General features: G+C 48.8%; 1 protein-coding gene across 2 annotated transcripts in view; it reads left to right on the top strand.

The window, feature by feature from the left end:
* Nucleotides 1-19134, top strand: part of Nrap (nebulin related anchoring protein) — a 74275-nt gene that overhangs the window by 23954 nt on the left and 31187 nt on the right. For both annotated transcript variants that reach the window (XM_051146835.1, XM_051146834.1), the window contains exons 15-24: nucleotides 2500-2598; nucleotides 3482-3586; nucleotides 4594-4701; nucleotides 4953-5054; nucleotides 7805-8002; nucleotides 8505-8609; nucleotides 12576-12674; nucleotides 14706-14810; nucleotides 16001-16108; nucleotides 18524-18835. In XM_051146835.1, the coding sequence (XP_051002792.1) occupies nucleotides 2500-2598; nucleotides 3482-3586; nucleotides 4594-4701; nucleotides 4953-5054; nucleotides 7805-8002; nucleotides 8505-8609; nucleotides 12576-12674; nucleotides 14706-14810; nucleotides 16001-16108; nucleotides 18524-18835 (1341 nt within the window). The remainder of the gene's footprint in view (nucleotides 1-2499; nucleotides 2599-3481; nucleotides 3587-4593; nucleotides 4702-4952; nucleotides 5055-7804; nucleotides 8003-8504; nucleotides 8610-12575; nucleotides 12675-14705; nucleotides 14811-16000; nucleotides 16109-18523; nucleotides 18836-19134) is intronic.

The raw sequence follows: 19134 nt of genomic DNA, 5'->3' as shown, positions 1-19134 counted from the left end.
GCTACACAACTGTATTCAGACTCCCAAACCCGCCCCGGGTCCTGTGATCTCCAGACCTCATCATGAATTGTTTTGTTTTGTTTTTGACCCTGTTTATAGTAGCAGGCATGGATTCTCTCAAATTCAGTCAGGGAGTTACACAAGAGTAGACCTAGCAAAAGTCAGGCATGTGGGGAGGGGCAGCCTATCTCTCTCTGTTGAACTATTTGCTTCTGCTAGACTTAGGGCGAGGCTGGGGATTATTGCCTTCAATTGTATACCCTTTGGAGACCACTCCAGGAGCCAACTGATGCTCCCAATCTGGGTAAACTAAAAGGGTCATAAAATGAAAACAAAAGTCATGAATTTGGGGAAGAAACTGGTAAGGATGGGGGCACAGAGGGGTTGGGGGGATGGGAGGAAGATGAGAGTGTGTGGGGAAGAGAGTGATTGAGACACACTGTACACAAGCATGAAATGGTCGGGTAACAGAAATGATCCGTTAAACACTTTGCAAGAGGAAATGTTGAAAACCAAACTTGGAAAGCCCTGGGTCTTGGACTTGTGTCTCTAGAAATGATAACGTGCTGTAGAATTTAAAGACTGGGAAATTATGCAAGAAACAGTCAAGTGAAGGCTTGCTCAAGCCAGGATTTTATACACTTATTTTTAAACATGTCAATAACGTGTGTATACACTTGACGTTTACATGCTTTAAAACACGTATGCATCATGGGACAACTGAGTTGGGCTGATGAACACGCACATTGGCTCAGAATGTCGCAATAGTTCGTACAAGAATGTGAGTTAGTTTTATAGCTACTGCCAAGGCAATAACTGGAAAACAGAGCCAGTGTGTGCCCCGTGCTGATTCATGCGACCACGTGAGAAGTCCAAGCAGAGAGGACAGTGGGTAATGAGACTACACTGACCAGACTTAGGCAGTCAGGAAACAGGGAAGCATTCGGTAGGGAGCGACCACTGTGAGTCAAGCAGCAGTCAGCTGGCGTCTGTGTGTGGAGAGGCTGAGGGGTTCTGAGGGATTCTGTCAGAAGGGGAAACAGGCAGCTGGACTCACCTGGAGACCCGCGTGGGCAGGGCTGTGTCTAATTGTGCTTGTTCCACCCACACTCTATGTCTGTTGAAACAGTGGATGAGGCCAGGCGGGTGGGAAGGGCCTTGGTGATGAGCTCTTCCTTGGATTTCAGGTGAGTGAAATTGTGACAAAGGTCATTGGCCAGCCACAATGTCACCCGATCCTCGAGGTTTTGGGGCTTCCTGCTCATCTCCTCTCAGTTCCCTCCCATGTGGCCTAGCCTCTGGCCACAAACCCAGGCCTTGAGATCTTTCCTCAGTTTCCCTTTCCTTCCACTCTGGATCACGGTCAGGTGCAGTTAAAGGAAATAAGCTGGTTGGATGACTGATAACACTTTACTCTTTCAAAAATAATTGGCATTTTTAAAAACGAAATCTGCTATCTAGAGGCACACACACACACACACATGCACACACACACACGCATACACACACACGCATGCACACTAAACAAATGTAGTTTTATTTAGATTTATTTATTTATTATGATTACAATGCTCTGTCTGCATGTACACCTGCAGGCAAGAAGAGAGCATTAGATCACGTTATAGGTGGTTGTGAGCCACCATATGGTTGCAGGACCTTTGGAAGAGCAAGTAGCACTCTTAACCACTGAGCCATCTCTCTAGCCCAGCACATCTTTTTAATGAAGTGTAGAATACAGAAAAATTACACACACACACACACACACACACACACACACACACACACACACACACATTGAATTCTTGTTAAGTGTTATCTTACTTTTAATTGTGTGCATGTGCCTAAATGTGGGCATGTACTCCTAAGTGCCAGGGAAGCCAGAAGCATAGATGTTCCTGGAGTTACTGCCGTTTATGAGTCACTTGACGTAGGTGTTGGAAACTAAATTCCTCTGCAAATCCTATGATGCTCTTACCACCGAACCATCTCTCCAGCCTCTTGATTGTTTTATAAAGTGACCCTGTGTCCATTTTCACCGACAGTGAACCTAGGCCTAGGTTTACTGGGACAGCCACTTTGTGTATGTTCTCAAATGCCGTTCTGGATTCCAAGCGTGGTTTCCAAGGTCTCGGCAGTGCTAAGAGTTCCCACAGTTACCTCATCCTTGCCAGCTCTTGCTATTGCCAGTGACTTTACTTCTGTTTGTGTGTGTGTATGGGGGCAGATGGGAGGGCATTGCTCTAGTTGGCAATGTAAGGATGTGTGTTTCCTTTGCCCACTTCTGAGTTAACCGATCTCTGCTAAGCGTTGCCTCCCAGCGTTACTCACCATCTCATGCAGCCCCCTCTGCCTGTTGGCTTGGCATGTCTACTGGTATCCCCTTGGAAGTTTCCGTTCTTATTCTAGTTCCCTGAAAAATCACTACACAGCTGAGGAAGGGAGCCAAGCACATCACAGGGATAACAGCAAATGACCTTTCCTGTGCCCGTTTTTGCCTAGGTCAACTACAGGCAGAGCATCAACAAATTGAAGTACAGCTCGGTGACGAACACACCGCAGATCGTTCAAGCAAAAATCAACGCCCAGCAAATGAGCCATGTGCGTAGTAGCATGCCCCTGCCCACATGGGAATTCTGCAATTGCCGTGAGGCCTCTGGATGTCTAACCCCCAAAGGTTTTACTTTTAGGAACGCTGGAATGTTTATTACAACCATGAAATGATACCCTTGCTTTCAGACTTTTTATTATAGAGGATGCCAGTTATATAAGCATACTGAAGCTCCCAGTACCAGTTTCCATAACTATCCACTCGTGGCCCACCCTGTTTCATCGGCGTGCCCCCTCCCACTTTCCACTTCTCTGTTATTGTGAGGAACATCCAAGACACTATCCACCTTCATCTGTAAATATTTTAGTATGTGTCCCTAAAAAGTAAAAAAGAATGAAACATGTTTCTCTAATTTTAATATAGCACACCAAAAAACTAACAATAACTCCAACTCTCACCAATTTCTGAGGTCCAGGGTTAACTTTTGAGCAGCATTCCTCACAGACGGTGTTATGGTCTTCACCGGAAACCACCTGTCTGTTTAGCTCTTTTGTGCACATGGGATTTCAGATGTGTTTTCCCAGATGTACATTTGATGACCACACATTATCAGTTATTTCTGTTGATATTGGTTTTTGATTACTGGCGAGAGTCTAGCCTGCATATAGCAAAGCGCTCAGCACCGTAGCAAGTTAAGGACACCTTGCAAACTCACAAGTTTGACTGCGCTTGTGAACTGTTTCAGTTTCCTTTTGACGTCTACCAGTTAACTCAGAATGCTCCCCCAGATCACAGGTTTTCTTATAAAAAGCCTTTCCCAGGCACTCCCTCTCTGCAATGGGAGTCAGAGGGAAGTGGCAAGCAGATGCTGTCCCCAAGGCTGTCTTCTTCCTGCTGTACACAAACCTTGCAGACATATTTAAAACCCTACAGGTGAATTACCGTGCTGACTATGAGAGAAACAAGCTGAACTACACACTGCCCCAGGACGCTCCTCAGCTGGCGAAGGCCAGGACCAACGCTGAACTATTTAGTGAGGTGAGAGCAAGGTGGGGAACACTCAGTGTGAGTGTGGAAATGGTCCAACAAGCAGGGCCTACTTGTCTCCCAAGGAAGAGTCTTTTCTAGGGCATTTATGGCAGTGTGATTTGGAATTTTGTCATCTTTTATTTAACATGTGGTCAGTCCCCGGGGAGGAATTATTCATAGCAATGTAATTCTTGTATGGACACGTGTGGTATGTGAACATGCACACTTATCACCATCGTGGTCATCATCCTGGTGACTAACTGGTGACTTTACGTGAGAGATTTTAAGTTTCAAGAATAATCTTGGTCTGGTCTAAGCCACATGGAGTCACAGAGTAGACTGTGGCTATACCACTAGCCTAGGTGGGATTTATGGGGCAGGAGAATGAAAAAAACAGAGACTAATATTTTCTGCAGGACTGCTCCATGTTGAGGTAGAGGGTATAATGTGTGACATGACACAGAGTTACACGGCAGAGGAATTTGCACACCCCCCCACCATTGGTGGCATGGTATGCTCTGAGACAGAGCTCGATTCAAAGGCCATGTTGTACTCTTTTTATCTGCACGGCTCTAGCAAATCTCTCCCATTTCCTGAGCTTTCTTAGCTTGTGTGAAGATTTGTAGTTAGTGTCCACAAAGCATTCAGGAAGGGACCTCACACTCTCCCTGTTCCGGGCAGGATCAATCCCTTGCATCTTGGCAGCACTCGGCAGTTTAGGATTTGCCTTCATGTTCCACACATTTTGCAAATGGTCAGCCACAGCTCAGAGAGGTACTGGCCCAAAGTCACATGACCAGGCAATGAGGGTCTTCTCTTTCTTCTGTCTCTTGTGAGTGGCCTTAAGGATCAGTGGACTGTGTTAATGGCTGCTGTTACCATCTTGGTAATAGTAGCCAGGACTATCCTGCCGGCCACCAAGGAAAGAAACCAAGTTTGCTTTAAAGAAAAGTCCTCTCAACTTTGGGCAGACGGGTGGGTAGCAGCGCCCACTCACCTGTGCTTGTGTTTGTCAGGTGAAGTACAAAGAAGGCTGGCAGAAGACAAGGGGGAAAGGATTTGAGATGAAGCTGGACGCCATGTCTCTGCTGGCTGCCAAGGCCTCGGGGGAGCTCGCTAGCAGCGTAGGTTCTTCTTGTTAACTTGGAAACGTAAAGTGTGAGCAATGCTTCCAATGAGATGCCAGCCGCTTGCTGGAAAAATAATGACTCTTAACATTGTAAACATTGCAAGACTTCAATCTTCTGGGTTTGAGGAAGACGGAGGGGGCTCTTTCCCTTCCCAGAATTGTACTCTTTGCACTTGTTAAAGTCAGAGTCCCTTCTGTGGCAGTCTCTCTCTCTCGCTCATGCCAGACTTTCTTCTTCCTCTCAAGATTAAATACAAAGAAGAATATGAAAAAACAAAAGGCAGAGTCCTGGGAACCACCGACTCTAAGCTTCTGCATTCCCTGCAGGTGGCCAAGATGAACAGCGAGGTAAACTTCCTCCTGCCACCCCCTGCTCCCACCTGACAGCTGTGCTTTAAAAGGTTCCTCCTAGGCAGCGCTTGCCTTGCTGTTGCCTTCCACTTGCAATGCTTTTCTTTCCTTTCTTGGCTTATATCAGGAACTTGTTTGCTTCCTTCATTTTTGCCAAAGCATAGTGTTCTTTAAGAGTGTGTGAGCTGTGTGTCCCTGAGGATGACAGCGTCTGTTGATCAAGGCGCACAGGTGCTTGAATTCATCTGCTTATGCTACAGATGTGTGCCAAGCAGCTGCCAAGCAAGAGACTAGAGCTGTGAGGGGGAACAGCTCACAAGTTTCCCCTTGCAGAGCTTAGCTCAAGTGGGAGAGCGTCTTAGCCCATCACTTTGCTGCTGAGACAGGATGCTAGAGATGACCCTTTATAAAGAAAGAGCTCTGTTCTGTCACGTAGTTCTGGAGGCTCCAGAGTCTGAGGATGATTAGCTGCATCTAGCAAGGGCCTCGTGCTACACAGGATGAAAAAAAGTGTAAAGGGGAGTGAATGTATGGACGAGAGAGCGAACACAAGGTGGCCTTGCTTTTAGTATTACCAATTTGTTCTCATTCTAATTAATCTAGCCCTGGGAGAGGCAGCAATAATGCATTCATGAGGGCTGTGCCCAAGAAACAAACACTGGTACTTGGTCCCACCATCACCGTCACCATCACCGTCACCATCACCGTCACCATCACCGTCACCATCGCCACACTACCAACAACACCACCATCAACATCACCACCACCACTACCATCGCCACCGCCACTGCCACCACCACCACCATCACCACCGCCGCTGTCACCACCGCCACCATCGCCACCGCCACTGCCACCACCACCACCATCACCACCGCCGCTGTCACCACCGCCACCATCGCCACCGCCACTGCCACCACCACCACCATCACCACCGCCGCTGTCACCACCGCCACCATCGCCACCGCCACTGCCACCACCACCACCATCACCACTGCCGCTGTCACCACCGCCACCATCGCCACCGCCACTGCCACCACCACCACCATCACCACCGCCACCATCGCCACCGCCACCACCACCACCACCACCATCACCACCGCCACCATCGCCACCACCACTGCCACCACTACCACCATCGCCACCGCCACTGCCACCACCACCACCATCACCACCGCCACTGTCACCACCACCACCATCACCACCGCCGCTGTCACCACCACCACCATCACCACTGCCGCTGTCACCACCACCACCATCACCACCACCACTGCCACCACTACCACCAATACTACCACACAAGAAACAATACCACAACCAACACCATCACCACCCCAAACCACCACTACTACCAACACCACCACTGCCAACAATACCACCACCAGCACCACTACCACCACCTACTGTTGAGAAATTAAACCTCAGCATAACTTTCAGTGGGGACAAAGCCTTTCTGCATCATAGCAGGGCGTTGAGCAGCAGCTTGTAATGTATTGTGATGATGTTCTGGGTGAATTTGTGGTCACAAGCACAGAGTGATCAAAATATTTGCAGGCAGCTGGGGCATCCCAGGCTCCAGGCAACTTGAATGCTGTTGTAAACAACTAGAATGCCAGGAAATTGACACTGCTAAGTGTCACCTACAAAGGACCACAGTAGGTGGGTTGCAGAGTCACTGGGAAAGCAGAGTTATCCTGGAAGGGACACTTGTGGCTTTCAGTCAAGTCTTTCCCCAGTGAAAAGTCTGCACGATGGACACATGAGCACAGAGTCCCCGCATCATCCTTCTCAAGCCAAGCGATGAAGCCAGGCAGCTCAGCAGAGCGGCTGAGCACGGTTCCCTGACAGGCCTCAGGAGTCCACAGCTCCAGGGAAGTGAGGGAGTGGGCACTAAAGTCCTGCACTGAGATGCATCACAGAGTGTGTCTTGTGAAGTGTGTGGTCATGAAGCATAAAGAGACAGGAAGAAATGGAATTGGGCTTCATTTTAAGTGGACAACAAACTGTTGTAGTTGAGCTGTGATCCATAGCGGTAGAAGAGGAGAGTCAGGCCTTACAGCTCTTACTACCTGGCACCATAACCCTCCTAACACTCTACGCTATCTTTTCTCACCATATGCCGTTAAAACCAGTGTTACCACCATCCCCACCACTGCCGTTATTACCACCGCCACCACCATCCCCACCACTAAGTAACTGATATTGTGACCGCCATCCCCACCACCACCAGTCATCATCATTGTTTCCATGGAAACCAATGTTGTCATCCATCATTCTTACCACCATCACCATCAATGTGTTCTCATCATTAACATACTTTGTTCGCATGTGATGCTTCCTCTCCTGAGCACATTTCTGCTACCATAGCAATATGCATCCCAATGGTTTCCTTAAGGAAAAACGAGACCTTAGGGAGGTGACTTAACTTCCCGGAGGCTGTCCAGCTCGCAGTTTTGCTCTGTAGCTCATGCTTTGCTGCTATGCCTCTGAAAGCCTCTGCAGAAAGCATAGATGGTGCTCTGTGCTGCAACTGCCATGCACAGGGTAACATCTGGTAAGAGACAGTTCTAGAAACAAGGGGGTAGGAAACAGCACCAGTGTGACCTTGGTGACACTGACGTGGGGCCACCTTTCCACCAGACAGGTGGCCTCACCCAGAGTGCTGAATTCTACCGAAAGCCCGAGTCTCTCCTCTCTTTCATATAATATCTGCTCACTGAATCAATGAGTCTTCTTTTGTCGCCTTCAAGGTTGAGTATAAGAAAGGGTTTGAAGAGAGTAAGACCCACTTCCACCTGCCCATGGACATGGTAAATCTCAAGCATGCCACAAAGGCCCAAGCTCTTGCCAGCGACGTCGACTACAGAAAGAGGTTGCATGAGTATACGGTACTGCCTGAAGACATGAAGACTAGGTGGGCCAAGAAAGCCTATGGGCTCCAGAGCGAGGTAAGTGGTCACCAGCTGCGAGCTCCGCCCACTTCCCTCGGCTCCGCCCACATCCCTTGGCTCCGCCCACTTCCCTTGGCTCCGCCCACGTCCCTTGGTTCCGCCCATGTCCCTTGCCATTTGATGCCCTCTGAGAGTGATTTGAACCCATGAGTGAATCTGTTGTGTCACTCAGAGAACTTGGAAGAACCACAGCTATTCCAGGTCCAGGGAAGACAGATAGAGAGAAAGAAAAATTCAGGAGAGTGGAGGAGACTCAGCCTGGGGTGGGGCCTGGAGCCAGTGTGAAAGTCAAGATGGCTAATAGGGACACACTGCTGGGCAAACAACATGAGAGGCTCCTCTCGGCCAGGCTACCAAGGTGGAACATGCTGATCTCAATCCCAAGGGCGCCAACGGGGAGCAGCTTTCCGGGAGGACACATTGGCACTTTCCTGACTTACACCCACTTGGCCGGGCCTTTGTGTGTATGGAATGAGAACATGGTGACTTTCTCCCACAGCTGCAGTACAAAGCTGACCTGGCATGGATGAAGGGAGTCGGGTGGCTGACCCAGGGGAGTCTCAACCTAGAGCAGGCCAAGAAGGCTGGACAGCTCGTCAGTGAGGTAACTGGAGTGTCTGTCCCTGGGCTCCAAATGACTCTGAACCTCTGAGTTGCTGGGCTGTGCCTCCTTCTAGTGCCCTCTCCCTCCTCCTGGTCTATTTTTTTCCCTCCTGAATATGGGGCAAAGGGGAAAGCATCTTCAAGTCTGTAACTCTAAAGTCTCGGGAACCAGCTCCCCACCCCCTTAAAATTCCTGTACGAAGCTGTTTGTTTCCTTGACACTAGGTCTGTCTACACCGCTGGAGCAGGCTTCAAACTCTTCCTCTTTACACTTCCTGGGTGCCGGGAATAAGGACTTTGCCATCATGCCCAGCTCTAGGGAGCTGTTTTTAAGAAGCTTATCAATTTAATTTAAGAAGCAGTCTTGGATTTTTAAAAAGTGGTTTTTAGAGGGAGGGTTCCTCTATGTAGCCTCGGCTGCCAGGGTTCCTCCGTGTAGCCTCAGCTACCAGGGTTCCTCTGTGTAGCCTTGCCTGCCAGGGTTCCTCCATGTAGCCTCGGCTTCCAGGGTTCCTCGGTGTAGCCTCAGCTGCCAGGGTTCCTCCGTGTAGCCTTGGCTGCCCTGGGACTTCTTGTTTGGCCAGGCTGGTCTTGAACTCAGAAACCCTCCTGCCTCTGCCTCTCAAGGGCTGATGCCACCACGGCATGGGAAGAGGTAGTCTTATCCAGAGGATAATTTAGTGTAGGAAGATTGTATAGAACAATTGAAAACCTAAAAGTTCAAAATGCTTCAAAATCTCCAACATTTTAAATGGGACATCACAATTCACGTCATGCCATTTTGCACCAGGCACTAAATTACTGAAAAAAGTCACATACAATTACCTTAAGGATATAGCTATCATAAGGTACATACAAAACATAAATGAATTTAAATTAGGGTCTTATCCCCTAAATATCTCATTATGTACAAATATTCCTCCCAAATTGACCAAAGAGAGAATTCCCTGAAATCTGAAAGACTTCTTATCCGAGAAATCAACCTGTGATGTCTTTTTTCCACAAAGAACATGTGAGTCAGCGTGACGTTTGGAGTAAGTGTTTTTCACACTCTCTGGGGACTTGAGCTGAGTCACTCAGCCTTGTGGACCCTCTTCTCACATAACAGTGAGAAGACTGAGCAGAGACACTCTCAGGTCGTGGTCTAACCTAGGCTGAGCAGAGACACTCTCAGGCTATGGTCTAATCTAGGCTGAGCAGAGACGCTTTCAGGTCCCATGGTCTAACCTAGGCTGAGCAGAGACACTTACAGTCCCCATGGTCTAACCTAGGCTGAGTAGAGACACTTTCAGACCCATGGTCTAACCTGTGCATCTGTTCACGTCTTGGGGAGCTGCTTTGACAGCAAGCAGAGGATGACTTTGGAAGGACATCCCATGTGGAAGTGTGACTATGTCTGGAACCATTGTTTGGGATCTTCAAGGGGATTCCTGTTTCTGGGCCAGGGAGGCTGAGTCAGCACATTCTGAAGAGATAAAATGACGCCTGTTATAGTTAGATAATAACTCATCACCGGCAGTTGACTGATCGTTCTGAGTGTATTGATCATGTTGCAATGTATTGGTCACTCCTATCCTATATGCGCAGACACCGTGGCTCTCCTGTTCTGCACCATAAACAGGCAAAGGACTCTGAAGTCACAGTTCCCTTAGGAACAGAGCTGCCCAGTCCTCGGTGCTCAGTACGTGGCACATGTCTCCCTGGTAATGTCACTGCCACAAACCTTACAAGTTATTCTCAGCTCTATGCCTTACTTACTCTCAAAAATACATTTGGTTTTAAGATACGTAAATAAGGGAAGCGGTAGAAAAAGAATGCCACCCTGAGGCTCTTGTCACCTTCCTTCTGAGGCCTACTGAGGTCTAGGTGGATCTTGGCTGAGGGAACAGTGGGGCAAGGGGCAAGGAAGTTGTCCTCCAGCCTCAAATCTGTGGGTGTCTACTTCACTTCCTGTGTTGTCTACCCCACTTCCTATGTTGTCTACCTCACTTCCTATGTTGTCTACCATCTCTTCCTGTGTTGTCTACCTCACTTCCTGTGTTGTCTACCTCACTTCCTGTGTTGTCTACCTCACTTCCTGTGTTGTCTACTGCTAGAATACAGTAGAATGAAGTCTTAGCTCCAACATAAGTATTTAGGATTTGACCAGTGTCTACACTATGGCGACTGGGAAATTCCAGCCACTGCGGAAGAGTCATGTGATGTCCCTCAATTACACGATAAATGAGCTTTCTTACCTAACACAGAAACTAGGGAGGAAGCTAGTGGTCTCTTTGGGATATTGTCTAGAGAAATTTTTTTTAAGGTAAGACGGGTTTATTTTAGCTTAGGGTTTGATGGTTCAGTCCTTTGTGGTGGGGAAGGCAGGAGCAGGAAGCAGCTAGTTACATGGCACCTACAGTCCGGAAGCAGAGAGAGATGGGTGCTGGTGCTCAGTTCTTTTTTTCTATACAGTCTGAGTCCTTAGTCCACGGGATACCCACATTCGGGGTGTGTCTTCCCACTCCAGTTGAGCCCATCTGGAAACACACTCAGTGGCACACCCAGTGACACACTCAGTATTACACCCAGTCACACATTCAGGCACAGTGACAATGCACCCGGTGACACACCCAGAGGCACAGCCAGAGGCCATGCCTCGCAGCTTGCGTCTGTGTGCCAGCAGGTTGAAAATCGAGACTGAGTACTTTGCCTGTCCTGGGGAAGCATGTGACTCCTTCAGAGCTGGATGCTCATGGTGAGCCTTCTCATACGTCTGTGTTTTCTACTTAAAAGAAGGAAATTTGAGGTTTGCAGTATCTCTGTCACTGTTTGGTCCTCAGTTGGCACAATACAGCCTCTGCTGGTGGCACTAGAAGCTCTGTGGCACCAGCTCGTGAGCCCTCTACACTATTGCTTTGACAAACCCTCCACAGCGGGCACCTTCCTCATCCATTTTGGCAACTCCAGTGGAAAATCCAGAGGAAATAATCCTTAAGACAGATAAGAAGCCCACGTGGGGAGACAGAATTAGCACACTTGAAAAATCTCCAGTTAGTTACTGGCTGTGGAATGGAGACACGAAGAAAACAGACCTCAGAGAAACAGAATGGCCTATGACCTCTGACCTTCCACCTGTGGCTTTGGTGCTCCTCATTCATTGGTTCTTTGCATAGTCGTGGGGGCACCACGGGCAGTGGTGATGGAGAGGCACCAGCCACGTGTGCCACGGACTTGGGTCACATGGAAAGAAGGACATTGAAGCAGCTACTCTACTTCAGGGCAGCAAAGCTTCCCTCCTTCTGTTCGTCACTGTGCAACTGAAGGGAGAGAGGATCTCAGGGTCTCTTGGGTGATATGCCATGCCAGGGAACTGGGAAAAGGGTGGAGGTGAGATTTGAACCTCTGCCATTACAGTTTTGAATGCAAGTTCCTTCCACTTCACCTCTAAGGTCAGACCTCAGTCTGTAGGGCTGAAACACTCCGCTGTGCACAGCACAATGCAGGGTTTGCTGAGAGGCATTGACGCCACCATCCAGGCATCGCAACAAAACAGGCTTTGGGAAGCAGAGGCAGGAGGAGAGTCGAGGTTACTGGTCTGCTGCTGCAGCTGAGACAAGCTCCAAATTCAGTGAGAGACCCTGTCTCAAAAAAACCAGGTAGAGAAGAGACCAAGGAAGATGCCCAAGGTTGACCTCTGGTATGTACATGCACTCACCCACCTATGCATGTGCACGCGTGCATGCGCGCGTGCGAACACACACACACACACACACACACACACACACACACACATGAAAGAATCTCACCAGAGCAGGCTGTGAGGTTCTGTTTAGCTCCTTCCCCCTCCCCCAAGGAAATGCTTGAGCCATAAAAAGTACAAAAGTGTTCGTGTGTGTGTGTGTGTGTGTGTGTGTGTGTGTGTGTGTGTATGGTGGGAAGGGACAACCGCATCCTAACACTATGGTTGCCTTTTCTTTGGAAATAGAAAAACTACCGGCAGAAGGCCGACGAGTTAAAGTTCACCAGTGTGACTGACAGCTCCCAGATGGAGCACGCCAAGCGGAGCCAGGGGCTGCAGAGTGGGGTGAGTCCTGGGTTGCCCTCTTGCTACCAGGCTGCTGTGTCATGGATCCTCTGGAGACAGTGGCAGGTGCCACTCGCAGACACCACTTGGGAGTTGAGAGCCTCTGCCTTAAGGAGGTTGGACCTGGCATGGCCCAGGCCCCCAGGGAGTGTGGCAAGCAGGCCCCAGCCTCCCTGTTTGCACCCTGCTTCTCCCTCAGTCACCATGATAGGCCATCTTGATTCCTCTTTTGATGCTGGTGTTTCTTAATTCCCCCTTTCTTCTTTCTCTTCCTTCTTCCTTTTATCTGAGACTGTAATTCTGGATTAACAGAATGATGTTGGAAGAGGATTTGCTTTTGGCTGGGCGCCAGCTGAGTTGAGTAAGGGGGTCAGAACAACAAGGTGCCATTTGTACGATTCATAGGCTGCTGTTCACCCAGAGCCACCCCACTAGCTGTCACAGTCTGCCCCTCCTAGCGTTCACCCAGAGCCACCCCACTAGCTGTCACAGTCTGCCCCTCCTAGCGTTCACCCAGAGCCACCCCACTAGCTGTCACAGTCTGCCCCTCCTAGCATTCCGTCCAGTGCCTCTGGCAGATACCGCACCCCTGCTGCAGCTGCCAGAGCCAGGAGAAAGTCACAGCTTGCAAACACAACCTGAGGGCGGGAGAGAGGAAGAGAGAATGAATGGTCTGTTTCTAGGGATGAGTTGGTCTGGCCAGTGCCCACTTCATCAGTACCACCCAGTGTATGAAGGTCTATTATGGGATTCAGGAGGGCGTGAGCTTCTAGGAGGCTGTGTGCTTCCTGCCGCCCACTTTTGAGCCGTGCGCGCGTGCGCGCGGGCGCATGTGTGGTGTGTGTGTGTGTGTGTGTGTGTGCGATTTTTGATGTTCACTGTGGGGGTGCAGGGAGGATGTAGATGACAATAGATTTGGAAGGTGTTTCATATATTTTATACATTCATTTTTGTTTTTGTTTTCTGAAACGGGGAATCTTACTCTACAGGCCAAGCTGGCCTCGAACCCTCAGCAATCCTCCTGCATCAGCCTCCCTAGTTCTGGGATTACAGGCATAAGCAGGTATTTGATTTAATTGATTTATAATGTCAATACTTACTTATGAGGTACAGTATTATAGTCTATACATGAATATACTGCATAGTTACCAAACCAGGTTAACTACCATTTCCAATTTTTAACATGACTTCTATGTGTTGGGAGTTTTCAAGTTCTTGATGTTTCTTTCAAGAATGTAAAAGTAATTGTTAGAGACATGGTTGGGCTACGCACACATATGTATGTGTGTGTGTATAAGCATGAATATATGTGTATGCTATAGGATAGAAGTTCCTCTCAACAGCTGTACTATTGTACCATTGTGTGTTGACTCTGTTTCTTAGCAATTAAACTTTATTATGCAACCCAACTAGCTTATACAAGAAGGAAAAAGGTTAAAGGGACGAAAGAGTAAACCTTCCGGTAGCCGTTCCACAGGACGGATCCTTAGGTGTCTCTCTGGCCTGCGTGCTGATCCAGCTGGTCCGCTGCCCCCGCACGCTCTCTCTGCGGCCGACTTTGTTATTCTCTCTTCCCCAACTCCTTCAGTCACGTGGGAAGGACCGGCTCCTTCTCCCGGTGAGGGTCCATTAGAAAGACAATAGTCCAGGTGGGGTTCCCAGGTCTGCTTCCTGAATTCCAGACCCAGGATGACTCCACTCAGTCTGTCACAAGGTATTCATGGGGTGCCCCAAGGGTAAAGCCCACCAAGACTGCTCCCACCTGTGACAAAGCTTACTCCTTCCCACAATTGTGCACCCCCCTTTGTTCTCCCTGATTCCTGCCCTCTTTCTTGCCTTTTTTCCTACTTCTATGAGGCCAAGTTTTTCAGTTTCCACAGATGAGTGACATCATGTGGCCTTTGTCTGTGCCCAGCTCATTGTATTTACTTCAGGGTCCTTGATCCCATCTATGTGGCCCCAGTTGTGATGGGTGGCCCACCCTTGTCCCTCCTCAACTCCCCACCCTTCTCTCTCTCTCTCTCTCATCAGGTGGCTTACAAGGCAGGTAACGAGCAGTCTGTCCATCAGTACGCCATCAGCAAAGATGAGCCTTTGTTCTTACTAGCCCGGGCCAACGCTGCTCAACTCAGTGAGGTACCACACAGGGGGTGGGCATATGTGGGCTCTGTTTCCCTACGTCTCCGTGGTCACCTGGTCACCAAACCCAGGACTGTTTAGTGTCTGGTTCTACTATAGTATATCTGGTCATTCCAGCAGATCTGGTTCCTGGCCGACACTTTGGGAAGGAGGAGACCAATCTCCCTAGCAATGTCTGGCAGGGGTCTTAAGTTGCTGATAGACCATAGTGGGTACATCAGTGGTTATTCCAAGAGTCAGCAACTCTGGGAAACCCAGTTGTTGACTCCAAACCTTGGCCCTTACTTTTGACATTTCCCAGGTGCGTAACCTTAGAGCCGGTCTTTACTCCTGGATGACCATTAGGGAAATGAAGCTAACACTAGCCCTTGCTCACTGGGTTGCCATGAGGCTTCAGCGAGTGTATGCCCATAGTGATGGCTCCCAGATGTGACACTGCCCATGGCTGATATCCTGTCCCAGGATGCCTACTCTTGGCTCTCTGTACAAGGTTCCCCAGTCCTTATAGTCCTGACCTGGTAATAGGCAGGCAGGAGAGTCAGGAGGAGGGGCTAAGGCTGCGCTGAGTGCCGCTCTGAAAGGAAGGGAGGCCTTCCAGACTAAGGACCTTAGAACTTGGGGTTGGAAAAGGTAGGGACAAAGAAAGGCCCCAGGGACTGGAGGCTGGAGGGAGACGATGTAGCAGAGAGTCCCGCTGAGTGCCAGAGAACAGAGCTTCCAGTGCTGTCCCACAGAATGTTGTAGCTTCTGACATGTTTGGGAGACTCTGTGAAGTACTTAGGTTATGCTTTTAAAGCTCTTCGAGGCTTAATCCTTGCTTCTGTTGATGGAGGTCCAATGTGTCAGTTTGGTGGAAATCCTTCAGGCTGGACGAAGAGGTCTGGCTCCCAGCCTAGGGGAGGGTGCCATGGCTGTTGCTTCTTACAAAGGTTTCCACAGAGGCTGGAGTCCTGGTTCTCAACCTGTGGGTCACAAACCCTTTGGGGGTTGACTGACCTCTCACAGGAGTCACATATCACGTGTCCTGCTATCAGCTATTTACATTATGAAGTAGCAATGAAAGTAATTTTATAGTTGAGGATCACCACAACCTGAGAAAGTGCGTCAAAGGGTCACACCATTAGGAACATTGTTCTAGAGGAACCCACTCACTTAAAGATAACCTCTGCTCCCCCAAACCTCCCCAGACGCTGTACAAGAGCAGCTGGGAGAAGCAGAAGGCAAAAGGGTTTGAGCTGAGACTTGACTCCTTGACGTTTCTGACAGCCAAGGCCAAGAGAGACCTGGCCAGTGAGGTGAGTCCTACAGATGCTGTCTGTCGGGGTGGGGTCTTCATCTCCCCGAATCTCAGGGTTCTTACAGGAGATCAGGATCGTGGCAAGTCCTTCACAGTGAAGTCACCACTCCTATGGCCAGCTTGCTTTTGCCACACACCACCTTTTTGGCCATTAGAAACCACAGTGGCAAGGGCCTTGCAATACCCCTTCCTGCTTGGGTGCCTGAGACATGGCCTGTACATGGGTTAGAGCTCAAGCCCCTCTGTCAGGCGGGTTTGGACCGTAGTGACGTTTCTTCTCTGTGTGATTAATGCTGTTATTTAGTCAGGTCAGTCAACCTTTCCGCATCCCAGTGACCGGCAATCTGGGACTTGCAAGATGATTATGATTATGAGGGCCTGAAGCAAGTCAGTGCACAGTGCGCCTCTGCCCTCTGTGCTCTTTTAAGGCTTAGATGGGAGGTAAGGGGGCCAGAGTGTAAAAGGTACCTTGCTTCCTTCCTTGAGAAAGTCATGTTTGAAAGACAGAAATAGAAAATAATTGAGGGAAGGGAAAGGGGGTGGGAGGGAGGGGGAGGGGGGGAGAGGGTCGGAGGAGAAGGACTATGGTGGCACATTTCTGTAATCTCAGCATTCTAGAGGCGGAGACAGGAGGATCAAAAGTTTCAGGTCAGCCTCACTACCTGAGGTTCTGTCTCAACACCCACTTCCAAAGACACAACCAACAAAACAAAACAAAACAATGATAAAATACAAACAAAAAGAACACACACACACACACACAAATAAAAATAAAACAAAACCTACCAACAGAGCGAGGGATGGAGGGAAGAAGGGAGGGAGGGACCGAGGAGCGGGGAGAGAGAAGAGAGAATGGAGGAAGGGCAGGGGAGAGCGCTCATCTTAACCAGTGGATTGACGATATGGTTGATTTAAATTCTGCCATATAGCATATTATAATCCAACCAGTGGGTGTCCTTGCCTTACCTCATGTCTGGCCCACAGTAAACAGAGGCAGGTATCAAAACTCAGTTGGGAGATGAAAGTACAGTCTTCTCACAGAGCGGTAACGATAGTGTTGAGAATACTCCCCCCTGGCTGCATCTGTTGCTGTCTTCGAGCGAGCGCGTGTCCACAGCTGCTCTTTCTTCTGGTTCGCACTGCACTTTGTCTCAGGCAGCACCCCCTCTTCTGCTCCCTTGCCCAAGTCTGGAACCCCTTTCTGAACCACAGCTGCACTTGGGATACTCTGTGCCTTTTTAGTCTTGTAATTGCTTTTTAGTTATAATGTTTTCACTATTATCCATACAGATTCTATGTTAGCTCTTGTGGAAGACAGCAGGCCATCTTGTCTAGGAGATGGCTCAGAGGCTAAGAGCATCTGCTGCTTTTCCAGAGGACTGGAGTTTGGTTTCCAGCACCCATATCAGGTGGCTCACAACTGCCTGTAACTCCAGCTGCTCAGAAGTCCTCTTCCACTCTCCATTGGCACCTTCATATGTGTGTGCATATATATGCACACACACATAAACACACACATCACACCACACTAAACCTAAAGAAAGGATATAAAAATGGACTAAATGCAGGAAATAGATAAGAATTGTGAAAGAGAATACAAAGCTAATTGTTTTTTAGTTTTAATTCTGCCATGGATTTTTGGTTGTTTATTTCAGTGGTGGAAAATGAATAAAATATATCTGATACTGAATGTAAAATTTAATATAAAGCTCCTCAGCTTCTATTCAAAATGCCTATTCTAACTGTATGGAAGTTCATTGAGCTGTATAGATTTTGGATCTGGATATTTTCATGTGTGTGTGTGTGTGTGTGTTTACTTATTTGCAAGTTTTTATAATAAAGTTTAGAAAAATAAAAAATAATCCAAAGCAGCAGCAGCGACAACAACAACAACAACAACAACACACACACACACACACACACACACACACACACACACACACACACACACACACACTCTAAAGACATTTTAAAACAGAGCTGGAGCACTTGCAGAATTCAATTCTTAGCACCTACATGGCTGCTCACAGCCATCTGTAATTCCAGTTCCTGGGGACCTGATGCCTCCTTCTGGCCTCTGAGAGCACTGTCCATGCAGGTAAATGACCATGCACATAAAAATAAAAATAAACAAGTCTTTAAAAGTACAAAAGAGTAAAGAGAAATCACTAGAAAGAGGCCTGGAGTTGAGAGGAGAGCGATGCTGCCTCAGAAAGATGTGCTGGAGGCCTGTCGTGCTGTTGAGCATTTTGTGATGATGTTCCACTTGTCTGTTTGATGGGAGGAGCTGTGTCTATTGCCCTGGCTGGCTCTGTCAGATAGATGGCTGTCTGTTAACCTCATGCCCCTGGTTGAAGCCTTCCCACTCCCTGAGGAGCCTGACCTGTGTCCTTGCTCTGTGGTTAACACTTAGGTAAAGTACAAGGAGGATTATGAGCGGTCCAGAGGGAAACTCATCGGAGCTAAGAGCGCGCAGGGGGATTCGCAGATGAGCCACTCGCTGCAGATGTCTAAGCTACAGAGCGACCTGGAATACAAGAAAGGCTTTGAAGATACCAAATCTCAGTGCCATGTCTCTCTTGACATGATCCACCTCGCCCATGCTCGCCAGGCACAGCACTTAGCCACAGATATAGGCTACAGAACGGCATCACATGGCTTCACAGCTCTGCCCACAGACATGAAAGTGGAGTGGGCCAAGAAGGCCTATGGTCTGCAGAGTGATGTAAGCTCAGAGCCTTCGTGTGTACCCAAACTCTGTGTGTGTGTGTGTGTGTGTGTGTGTGAGAGAGAGAGAGAGAGAGAGAGAGAGAGAGAGAGAGAGAGAGAGAGAGAGAGAGAGAGAGAGAGAGAGGAGAGAGAGAGAAGACAGAGAGAGAGAGAGAGAGAGAGCACAGAGAGAGAGACAGAGAGAGAGAGACAGAGAGAGAGACAGAGACAGAGACAGACAGAGACAGAGACAGAGACAGAGACAGAGACAGAGACACAGAGACAGAGACAGAGAGAGAGGGGAGAGAGTGAGGG

The sequence above is a fragment of the Acomys russatus genome, chromosome 5 (genome assembly GCF_903995435.1).
Source record: "Acomys russatus chromosome 5, mAcoRus1.1, whole genome shotgun sequence".
NCBI lineage: Eukaryota > Metazoa > Chordata > Mammalia > Rodentia > Muridae > Acomys > Acomys russatus.
This window is presented reverse-complemented; position numbering and strand designations above follow the sequence as displayed.